Below are 12,500 nucleotides of genomic sequence, written 5' to 3'. Positions count from 1 at the left end.
GAAGTCTCTCCGAAAACCACAGACTGGAGAGTTTAATGGAAGAACTAGGCAACATCAAGTGGGACATCGTGGGACTGAGCGAAGTCCGAAGAACGGAAGAAAAGCTGATACAATTACGAGATGGTCACCAGCTGTTCTACTATAGAGGTAAGGACAAAGAAAGATCTACTGGATCAATCGAGAGGTTGCTGGTAACGTAGTCAAATTCAGTAGTCTATCGGACAGGGTAGCTTGGATTGTGATTAGGCTGTGTAAAAGGTACACTCTAAAAATAGTTCAGGTTTATGCACCAACTTCACAGAGTTCAAACGATGAAATTGAGTCGTTCTATGATCATTTAAATCAAATACTGGATCAAGAAAAAAGTAAATACACTTTGGTAATGGGAGACTTTAATGCTAAAGTAGGGAAGAAGATGGGAGATGAGACGTGCATTGGGAAGTCTGGAGTAGGTGAAAGAAATGACAGAGGCGAGATTTTAGTAAATTCTGCAGAGAACTACAATATGAGGATAATGAACACTTTCTTCCAAAAGCGTGTAGGTCGTAAATGGACGTGGAGAAAACCAAATGGAACAACAAAGAATGAAATAGACTCCATATTATGAGATGAGAGCAAAAGCGTTGGCAATGTTACGGTAATAAATAAAGTCAACATAGGTAGTGACCATAGAATGGTAGGTTGCACAGCTAAATTCAATTTCAGAGCAGAGAGAAATAAACTAGTTTTAAAAAAAGAAAATAAGCCTCGCCAAGATTAAGGATAATAATAAGAAATTTCAGTTAGAAATTAAAAATAGATTCGAAGCTTTAAGAACTAACGAGGACAGCGAGGAAGATACGAATTTGAATTTAGTGAATATCATTAGGGAATCAGCAGAGAAAGTAGGAAGTACAAAAATTATTAGAGAAAAGAAAAACTTCAAAGCTATTAATGACCTAATTAAAAGAAGAAGGGCTATGCAGATTAAAAGCAGGAGAGACGAAATGGAAAAAGTAGATCACACACACACACACACACACACACACACACACACACACACACACACACACACACACACACACACACACACACACACACACACACACACACACACACACACACACACACACACACACACACACACACACACACACACACACACGCACACACACACACACACACACACACGCACACACGCACACACGCACACACGCACACACACGCACACATACGCACACACACGCACACACACGCACACACACACACACACACACACACACACACACACACACACACACACACACACACACACACACACACACACACACACATGTATATATATATATATATATATATATATATATTATATACACAAGTCCATATATAGTGGTATACAAGTACACAAACATGTGTGTATATACAAATATACATACACAAACGTGTACATACATGTATGTATATGCAGATACATGTACATATGTATATACAAATATTCATACATACATATATCTATATATAAATAAGTACACACGCACACATACGAATACATGCATGTATACGAGTGCGTAATTACACAACGCAATCTGACCAAATCGTTCTTGTCCATCGGGTGCCATGACCTCCGTCGGCCGGAGAAATTCAATTGGGGCAGAACGACGGCGGACCGAGGCCCCCCCACCCCCACCCCTACCCAGAGGATGATCAGGAAGAAACCCACCCAAACCCAGGAGAAACCCCAAAGGACCCAAAGGAACCCACCCGAACACATGAGAAACCCACCCGAACTCAGGAGAAATCTCAAAGGACCCAAAAGGAACCCACCCGAACCCAGAAGAAACCCACCCGAACACAGGAGAAATCCCAAAGGACACAAAGGAACCCCCAATCACAACCCTGGCCCTCATAAAGAAACCAAACCCTATGAGAACCCCGACCCTCAAATCCCCGGAAGCAAAGGAACCCAAAAGAAAGTCCACCCCACCAAAAGAATCTGACCACAAAGGAAATCCCAGTTCACCCCCAAAAAAGAACCCATAGCCCCAAAAAGAACTTCGAACTCAGGAGAGCCTCCAAGGAAATCCCTGCCACCGAAACGAACCCCCGGGCACAAAAGAACCTCTAACCACTTGGAGAAATCTGACCCCAAGAACATTCCAAAGAACCCCGACCCTTAGGATCCCTGTTATCTAAAGGAACCTCTGGTCTCCAAGAATCTATGGCCCTAGGAGAACCTCCGGCCCCAGATTCCCCGGCTTCAGGAGAAACACCGGGCTCCAGGAAAATCCCCCCGGACCCCAGAAGAACACCCGGAAAACCAGAAGAACACCCGACTCCGGGAGAACTCCTCGGCCCCAGGAAAGCCCCCCCCACCCCCCGGCTCGAAGAAAACCTCCGGTTCCCAGGGAACCCCTGGCCTTCAAGAAAACCCCGGCCCCAGGTACCCAAAGGGAATCACGACACCCAAAAGAACCCCTGACCGCAGGAGAACCTCCGGGGTCAAAGAAAACCTCCCGGGGTCAAAGAGAACCCCCAGGGGACCAAGAGAACCTCACGGGTCAAAACGAACCTCCCGGGATCCAAGGAATCCTCCCGGGGTCCAAGAGAACCGTCCGGGGTCCAAGAGAACCTTTCGGGGTCCAAGAGAAGCTCGTGGGGCTCCAAGATAATCTTCCGGGGTCCAAGATAATCTTCCGGGGTCCAAGAGAACATTCCGGGGCCAGAGAGAACCTTCCGGGGTCCAAGAAAACCACACGAAGCCTAATAGAAGTTCCCGGGATCTAAGAGAACCACCTGGTTCAGAGATAATCTTTCGAGGACCAAGAGTACCTCCCGGCGTCCAAGAAAACCTTCCGGGGAACAAGAGAACCTTCCGGGGGACAAGAGAACTTCAGGGAGACAAGAGAACCAGGAAAACTTTCCGGGGTCCAAGAGAACCACCCTGGGTCTAATAGAGACACCCGGGGTCCCAGAGAACCACCCCGGGTACAAGAGAACCACCCGGGGTACAAGAGAACCACCCGGGGTCCAAGAGAACCTTCCGGGGTCCAAGAGAACCAACCTAAATCCAAGAGAATTTCCCGGGATCTAAGAGAACCACCCGGGTTCGGAGATAATCTTCCGGGGACCAAGAGTACCTCCCGGGGTCCAAAAGAACCTCCCAGGGTCTAAGAGAACCTCCCTGCCCCCAAGAGAAGCTCCTTAATTCGATAGAACCTGTACAGATATATATATATATATATATATATATATATATATATATATATATATAGATATATATATATATATATATATATATATATGTATATATATATTATAGGAAATATGCTCAATCTGGGTAGTTTTTTTTTCTTTTCTTTTTTCAGTGTATAGTTTTGTCAATCATATCTAAATAGGAGGAATATATACGCTAAGGTACTTTGCTGCGACCAAACCCTCACCTTTGCCCCATGTAGTGGGATATGTTGCAGGTAGCTCTCACCAGTAGTCTTCAGATTATTGCACTTATATTTTTTTTTTCGTTAATAACCAGTGATTCTATTCTTGTGGACTATATAACCCCATAGATGTAGAGTCATAGGTGGTGGGATGGGAAAGATTTAAGGAGGACAGCAGAAAAGAAGGATAGTATAACAAAATATTGATCAGCATCCTCCTTTGAGGATATCTGTAATAACAAAATGAAAATATATCATGCTTGGCTCTGGTCCATAGGGGTGTCACCAAACTACTCAACAGTCAATATGAGTTAACAAATTTAAATGACGATTTCAAAGGTCAGTGAGCCCTAACGGGGATGCCTGATTTCCAATTCATTTATTTTTTATTTATTTACAAGCCGCGGGCTTCGCCCTATCCGGCTTCGCCGGGGGCTTGGCTGCGCAAACAGCGGCCTACGGCCGCAGCGCTCCGCGCTCTAATCCCACGATAGGGATCCCGTGCTGGGGATCCCGTGTTGGGGTTCCGCCCCGAGGCCGAGAAGAACGCGAAGAAGAACGCGAAGAAGAAGAAGAAGAACGCAAAGAAGAACATAAAGAAGAAGAAGAACGCGAAGAAGAACGTAAAGAAGAAGAAGAAGAAGAAGAAGAAGAAGAAGAAGAAGAAGAAGAAGAAGAAGAAGAAGAAGAAGAAGAAGAAGAAGAAGAAGAAGAAGAAGAAGAATAACAAGAACGCGAAGAAGAAGAAGAAGAACACGAAGAAGAAGAAGAAGAGGAAGAAGAAGACGAAGAAGAAGAAGAAGAAGAAGGGGCATTTCGATGGTTAACTTCTCTCGTATGCTTACAGGGGTGTGTCCGCAAATGGTAATGAGGCTACCCAAATTACGGACATTTTATTTTTAATTTATTAATTAATTCATTTATTTAATTATTTATTTATCTATTTATTTATTTATTTGTTTATTTATTCATTTATTTATTTATTCATCTATTTTATTTTATTTTATTTTATTTTATTTCATCTCATTTTATATTTATTTATTTATTAAGAATACCAAAAGGACCTTTTTTCTGTCTCTCTCATGGGGATCTGGGCTCCTTGGGGAGCACCCGGCTCGTAACAAGGAAGTAAGGGAAGGGACAGACTTTAACATTCGAAAAATACATGTATACTGTATACATTATGTGAATAAGCTGTGGCTTGCATCCTTTGATGTTATTCCTCAAAAGAAAGCCGTGGAAGGGGAGGAGTTCGCTCGCTGAATAAGAGGAAATGTTCTTCGTACTTTCGCTGTAAAGATTCATTTCATTTGATTTTATATTATTGTATTTGATCGGGTTATATCTGATTTTGTTCTGACTTATTTTGTTACTCTATTCTTTACACATAGTTTTATCTAATTTCATTTCTATACATTTTTATCTAACTTGATTTTTTCCTCCATAAATTATTCATTACAGCAAATCAAGTGCTATGAGAGAGACGGTACAGCCGACAATGTTGTAATACCCAGTACCCTTCCACTGTCTCCTACTGAATAACATCAAAAGATATAGATTTTATTCTAACATCTTGCATCCGATGAGGATCAAAATGAAACGTGTAGACTATAATGACAGAAAAAAAAAAAAAAAAAAAAATGGCCAGTTTACGCACTGAAACCATGGGGCCCAGTGATCTCTTTTTATACATATTCGTTGTTGTTGGACAAAGGCAAGAACGAAGATTTGTCCCTTCACGGTTTATACACGTGAAAGTCTGTGCAATGTCTCCCGTCAGATTTCCTGTCTTTATCAACCAGCCAGAGCCCCGACCACATGGTTTGCTGACATCATCTTATTATCCTTTCTTCCACTGTCGCTACAGTATATGGACGGTGAAGGTTCTTGAACATCTATATATATATATTACATACATGGGTACAGGTTGGCAACAAAATATATTGGTTTTATTCTTGCCATATCAGACATATCCGTGATGAAGACCAAATTCAGCAAGTAAAGCGTCATCTATCAGTAGATAGGGTGAGCACAAGGTCGATATTTTAATTTCATTGTGTACTCAGGGACAATGAACCTGCGACTGCGTAGAGCAGTTAATGCTCAGTGGCCTATATAATTATCCATAAAAACTCGGAGGTTATTAGACTTTTTCAGTGCTCCCATTTCGTATTTTTTCACACTCCTATATGTATATCTATCAATCTATATATATACATATAAATGAATAAATATATACATATATATATATATATATCAACTATATCATTGATCGTGTTTACCACAACAATAATATTCCTAAGCTTCCAATGCCTGAGTCCATACTCCGTAGCCTTCTCCATTGCTGCACTACAGAAGCAACCTTCATTTGCCCCCGCGGTGTGAAATATCAACAAATAGACGGCGTCGCTATGGGTTCCCTACTTGGAGTCCTGTTTGCAAATTTCTTTATGGGTTGCATTGAAGAAGAAGTGTTCAGCAAATTTGAAAAACCTGAAATTTATTGCCGCTACATTGACAGCTTCATAAAGACCACACACAATGAAGATATATTATTACTTAAGAACTACCTCCAAGATGCCTCCGGTTTAACCTTCACAATAGAAAATAGCGTAGAAGGATCCATGCCATTCCTTGACATTCTCGTTACACAACAACAGGAAAAATTCGATACAGACACCTATGTTAAACCTACAAACACAGGCCAATGCATGAACGGTAAAAGTGAATGTCCACAAAGGTACATAAATTCCACCATCAGTGCCTATATACGTAGAGCTCTTACGCACTGCAGCACATGGACAAAAGTTCACACAGAAATAGTAAGATCCACTCAAGTACTTTTAAACAATGGATTCAACAAAAAAGATATTGAGACTATCACTAAAAAAATCATTGACCGATGGTATCACACCCAGCAAGATACTACAGAGAAAAAAGAAGACATTAAAATATACTATCGAGCCTTTTTCTCCACGGCATACAAAGAAGATGAAAGAATATTAAAACAAATAATAAAAAGAAATGTCAAACCCACAAATCCCGATAAGAGAATAAACGTAGTAATATATTGTAAAAGCCAGAAAACCAGCCACCTGTTACTACGTAATAGCCCAAATATAATTAAAAAGCCAACTCAACATTCGCATGTCATCTATAGGTTCACTTGCAAACGAGGGAACTGTGCAACCCTCCCATCCACCTATGTTGGCATGACGACTATGAAGTTGAGCAGACGTCTCAGTTACCAACTTTCGTGTGGAGCCCCAAAAATCCACTTACGCCAGGAACATCACGAGAACATAACGAGACAAATGCTCACAGAGAACACAGAGATAATCACAACATGCCCGGACACACGCCGCCGTCCCATACTCGAGGCTTTATATATTAAAGAATTAAACCCCAATCTCAACATAAAATCATCAGACCTACAAGCACTACCAAGCATTAGAAGGAACACAGCCCCTAGTACCAGCCAACCTGAGACTAGGAGAAACGAGACAGATGACACAAGCATGCCTTAAATACCGGTCAGATCACCACAAGCCATCATTCTGATCTTTCCCACCGTGAAGACAAGATCCACTTCCACGCCACTGAAGAAGAGTCAATGTGACTCGAAATCGCGATATGGAAGCCCAGATAACCTCCTATGGAGAAATCATCTCACATCTTGCAAGAGAGAATAAGTCTATCTTGCGTATAAGGAGAATATCCTAAAGAAAATTCAGCATGGTGAATTATCTATCACTTTTAATGAAACATGTTTGAGAGAAGACCTCCTGCCCATATATACCCTTAATATATATATATACATATATATATATATATATAAATATATATATATATAAATATATACATATATATATATGTATATATTATATATATAATATACGTTCACACACTTATACATATATGTATATATATATATATATACATATATATACGGCATCCTCAGAGTACTCTGAGGATGTCGTAATAGACGAAAACGTTCAGTATTCCGACTTTAATTTCCCTGTGGTTTCTGCAATATCTTTTCGTCACGCGTTATTGTTATATATATATATATGTATATATAAATGTATATATATATATATACACATATATATATATATATATATATATTCTGGTTGAAATCAACTGCACTAGTTGCTTTAACAATCTTCAAGACTGTATTCTTTAATCTGGAGAATACTTTCCTATTAGCAACTGAGAGGGACTGGAAGTAGTCATTCATGACTCTCAAAAGAATATACACAGTGTATGCCAACTGATATATTTTTGCATAGTAATAGTAGTTGTTCAATACTATTACTATGCAAAAATATATCAGTTGGCATACACTGTGTATATTCTTTTGAGAGTCATGAATGACTACTTCCAGTCCCTCTCAGTTGCTAATAGGAAAGTATTCTCCAGATTAAAGAATACAGTCTTGAAGATTGTTAAAGCAACTAGTGCAGTTGATTTCAACCAGAATTGTCTTAGAGAAAACCTGTGCCCCAGAAATATATATATATGTATATATATATATATACATACAAATATGAAGTATATATATATATATATATATATATATATATATATATATATATATATCTATATGTATATATATATACATACATACATATATATATATATATATATACATATATATATATATATATATATATATATTTATATATGTATATATACACATATACTTGTATGTACACACACACACACACACACACACACACACACACACTGTTAGAAGCAAAACCAGACATAATGGGAATTGTAGAGACTAAACTAAGAGGTGAAATACCATCCACTGTTATCGGACAAGGTTTATACAACTACTGGATAAAAAACAGGGACAAGAAACAGGGAGGGGGAATCATGTTCTTGGCCAAGAAAGACCTAAAGGTGACAAAAATTGCAGAGGGCAAAGGTAATGCTGAATTGATCATGATAAAAGTCGAAGGCAAGAATATGAAAAGTAGAAAGTTTGTGGTGACTTATGTGCCTCCAAAAACAAGCGCTTGGAAAGAAATTGAACATACAAAAATGCTAGATGACACAAGAAAATCACTCAATGAGATACTAATGGGTAAGGGTAATCTGGTAGTTATGGGGGACTTCAATTGCAAAGAAATTTGTTGGGACAGCATGACAGTGCAAGGAGGAGATGACTCGTGGGGCAATGTACTGCTAGATATGACCATGGAGTACACAATGACCCAATGGGTCCGTGAAAACACAAGGTACAGAAATAATGAAGAGCCATCGAAACTAGATCTAATATTTACAACAGAGCCTGAAATAGTGCATAAAGTCCAGTATGAGACACCAATTGGAAAGAGTGACCATGTACTCATCGAAACTATACTAAAGGAAGAAATAGACATAGAGAGGAACGAAAAGCATAGGAAAGGAAGACTGAGGTACAACAAAACAGACTTTACAAAGCTAAAGACATTCTTCCGGAATGCAAACTGGGAAATATTTTACAGGGAAGAAACAGCAGTGGAAGAGAAATGGAATATATTGATGGAAAACTACAATGAAGGGGTAAACAGGCATGTACCAAGACAAAAGCGAGAGAGAGAGTACATTAAATGTTGGTTCAACAAAAGATGCAGTGAGGCAAAAGACAGAAGGGACAAAGCTTGGAAAAAGTGGAGAAAAGACAAAAAACAAAGCAAATGGCAAATTTATGTTAACTATAGAAATGAGTATGTTAATGTGAGAAGAGAGGAGAAAAGGAACCATGAGAAGGATATTATAGACAAATGCAAAGAGCAACCCAAACTATTCTATCGGTATGTGAATGGTAAACTTAAAAACAAACAGGAATTGGTGAAACTATGCCAAGGAAACATAGAATACACAGAAGATTTAGAGATGGCCGAAGTCATGAACAATCACTTTAAATCTGTTTTCACCAGAGAGGAAATACCGAATTGTGACATAGACAAAAACAAGAAATCTCCCCTCATGAATGAGTTTACAGCATCACTAAAGGAAATATCAGAACATTTATCAAGGCTGGATGTCAGAAAATCACATGGCCCGGACGGTATTGCAAATTGGATTCTAAAGGAGTGCAAAGAAGAACTAACAGACAAAATACACATCTTAATAAACAGCTCACTCAAAGAAGGAAAGATACCCGAGGACTGGAAAAACGCTAACATTGTACCAATACACAAAGGAGGAAACAAAGAAGAACCCACCAACTATAGGCCAGTACCACTAACAAGCACCATTGCCAAAATTTGTGAGAAAATAATCAAGAATAGATGGGTAAAACATCTGGAAGACAATGACATATTAAACCCAAGACAATTCGGATTCAGACAAGGAAGATCATGCTCCACAAACTTAATATGCTTTTACTCAAGACTAATAGACATAGTGCAAGAAAGAAATGGATGGGCTGATTGTGCATTCCTAGACTTGCAAAAAGCCTTTGACAAAGTACCACACAGAAAACTACTAAAAAAACTGGAACACATAGGAGGAATACAGGGAAACCTACTAAAATGGATAGAGGACTTTCTGACTGGTAGAAAGATGAGAGTAGTGCTCAGAGAAAAATATTCAGACTGGAAAGAGGTGATCAGTGGAGTACCGCAAGGATCTGTGCTGGCACCAATAATGTTTGCTATCTATATGAATGACATGGATGAGGACGTGAACTGCTACATGAGCTTCTTTGCCGATGACGCCAAACTGCTAAGGAAAATAGAAACTGATGAGGACTGTGAAGCACTGCAAGAAGACCTAAATAGGGTATGGAACTGGAGTCAGAAATGGGAAGTGGACTTTAATACTAAGAAGTGTAGCATAATGGAGTTTGGAAAAAGCAAAAACAGAATATCAGGAAAATATACAATTGGAACCAAAGAAGTAAAGAAAGTAGGATCCGAAAAAGATTTGGGAGTAATTATCACGAACGACTTGTCCTATGATATACAGATTAACAAAATTGTCGGGGAGACTTACAACTTGCTAAGATCAATAAAAGTGGCGTTTACATACTTGGACGAAGACATGATGAAAAAAATATTGGTTACATTGATAAGGCCTAGATTAGAGTATGCAGCGACATTGTGGTCCCCCAGTACTAAAAAGAATATAAAGAAAATAGAAAGAATCCAAAGAGCAGCTACAAAAATGGCACCTGCACTTGCAAACCTATCATACGAAGAGAGATTGGCTAAACTGGAGTTACCGACACTGGAGCAAAGAAGAGAGAGAGGTGACCTATTGACCATCTACAGAATCATGAAAGGCACAGAGGTACTCGATAGTGAGAACTTACTTAACTGGGACAAAAGAAACACAAGAGGACATGGAAAGAAAATAAAAAAACATAGCTATAGAAGAGAACTGAAGAAAAACAGTTTTCCTCATAGAGTTTTGGACACTTGGAACAAACTGGACAATGAAATAGTATGCGCAAAAACCATTCATGAGTTTAAAAACAAACTAGACACTGCAAGATACAAAGGCGGGACAACACGAGCATAGCTCCCCTTCCCGCAAAATACAACTAGGTAAATACAACTAGGTAAATACACACTCACACACACACACACACACACACACACACACACACACACACACACACACACACACACACACACACACACACACACACACACACACACACACACACACACACACACACACACACACACACACACACACACACACACACACACACACACACACACACACACACACACACACACACACACACACACACACACGCACACACACACACACACACACACACATATATATGTATATACATATACATATATTATATGTATATATACACACATATGTATATATATGTATATATATATATATATATATGTATGTATATAATATATATATATATATATATATGTATATATATATACATATATGCTACCCGCACACACACATACACACACACACATACGCACACACACACAGGTGTACACACACACACACACACACACACACACACACACACACACACACACACACACACACACACACACACACACACACACACACACACACACACACACACACACACACACACACACACACATATATATATATATATATACATATATATATATATATATATTGGTGAAGCGTGGCAGGAGATTCTCTCTGAGGCATATTCTGTTAAAAACGACAGCAAAAGAATTATTGATTAGTTTTTTCCGTGAGCTCTCAAGCTTGCGAAAAGTAGATTTTTGGTAGGGGGAAAGGGAGTAAATCAGATTTCCAAAATTCATAGGAAACACAAAAGTTATAATAGACACAAAAGTATAGTACACAATAAACACAATACAAGAAATTAATACAAGAAATACAGCAAAAAACAAAATACAAGCACAACAAAATAGTTATCAAGACGTTTCGCAGATCTTTCTGCATCCTCAGTTGAAGTGAAAAGAAAGGGAAAGGGAGCATATTTTAAATGAAATGGGAAGCACGGGGAGAAGTCACCGTGTTGCAACGTCAACCTAACCAACATTGATCTTGACTCTGATCAAAAAGAGCTCCTCGACATGGGACTTAACTGTCATGTCCTCTCCAAACCTGGGCCGCACCAAAAGAGAGATGAAATAGAGGTCCTCATAGAAATCATCCTCAAACTCGCAAAGGATGGTATATCAGATGTTAGCCAACGCTTGTAGCCTGAGCTTGTTGCTGAAGTCGGCAAGCAGCGTGGAGCCTTTACTAGTTCTGTTTTATAGAGAAGACATTTTGAAGCCGCCCAGCGACTACGAAACAACTAAGAAGTAACCATAAGACGTGCTGACAAGGCATCAATATTCGTTCTCATTTCTACCTCCGAATACCTGGAGAAAATTGACTCCATTCTAGAGGATAGGACTAAGTTCCAGCCCATCCAGAAGAACCCTATCCCGGAACTTACCTCGAAGGTCAACAAGATCATAGATGTCAACAACGCGGTTGCAGGTGGTATAAAATTCTGTAAATTGTCCGGCGAGTATAAACCTGGTTATTGTTATGGCAATGTTAAGACGCATAAACCCAACAACCCTCTTAGACCCATTATCAGCC

General features: G+C 39.3%; 1 protein-coding gene across 1 annotated transcript; it reads left to right on the top strand.

Annotated features, from left to right (window-relative positions):
• Positions 1 to 5,827: 5,827 nt before the first annotated feature.
• Positions 5,828 to 6,943, top strand: LOC143033142 (uncharacterized). Its single transcript, XM_076198344.1, has one exon. It carries the CDS (start codon positions 5,828 to 5,830, stop codon positions 6,941 to 6,943), a length of 1,116 nt encoding a protein of 371 aa, XP_076054459.1.
• The last annotated feature ends 5,557 nt before the right edge of the window (positions 6,944 to 12,500 follow it).

Source organism: Oratosquilla oratoria, chromosome 15, assembly GCF_046742065.1.
Source record: "Oratosquilla oratoria isolate Oo_2021 chromosome 15, ASM4674206v1, whole genome shotgun sequence".
In the NCBI taxonomy this organism is placed as follows: domain Eukaryota; kingdom Metazoa; phylum Arthropoda; class Malacostraca; order Stomatopoda; family Squillidae; genus Oratosquilla; species Oratosquilla oratoria.
The sequence above is the reverse complement of the archived record's forward strand: the minus strand, read 5'-3'. Positions and strand labels throughout refer to the sequence as shown.

Bases quoted from the DNA above. Each gene is read 5' to 3' on its own strand.
- LOC143033142 (XM_076198344.1), top strand. From the start codon at position 5,828: ATGGGTTCCCTACTTGGAGTCCTGTTTGCAAATTTCTTTATGGGTTGC.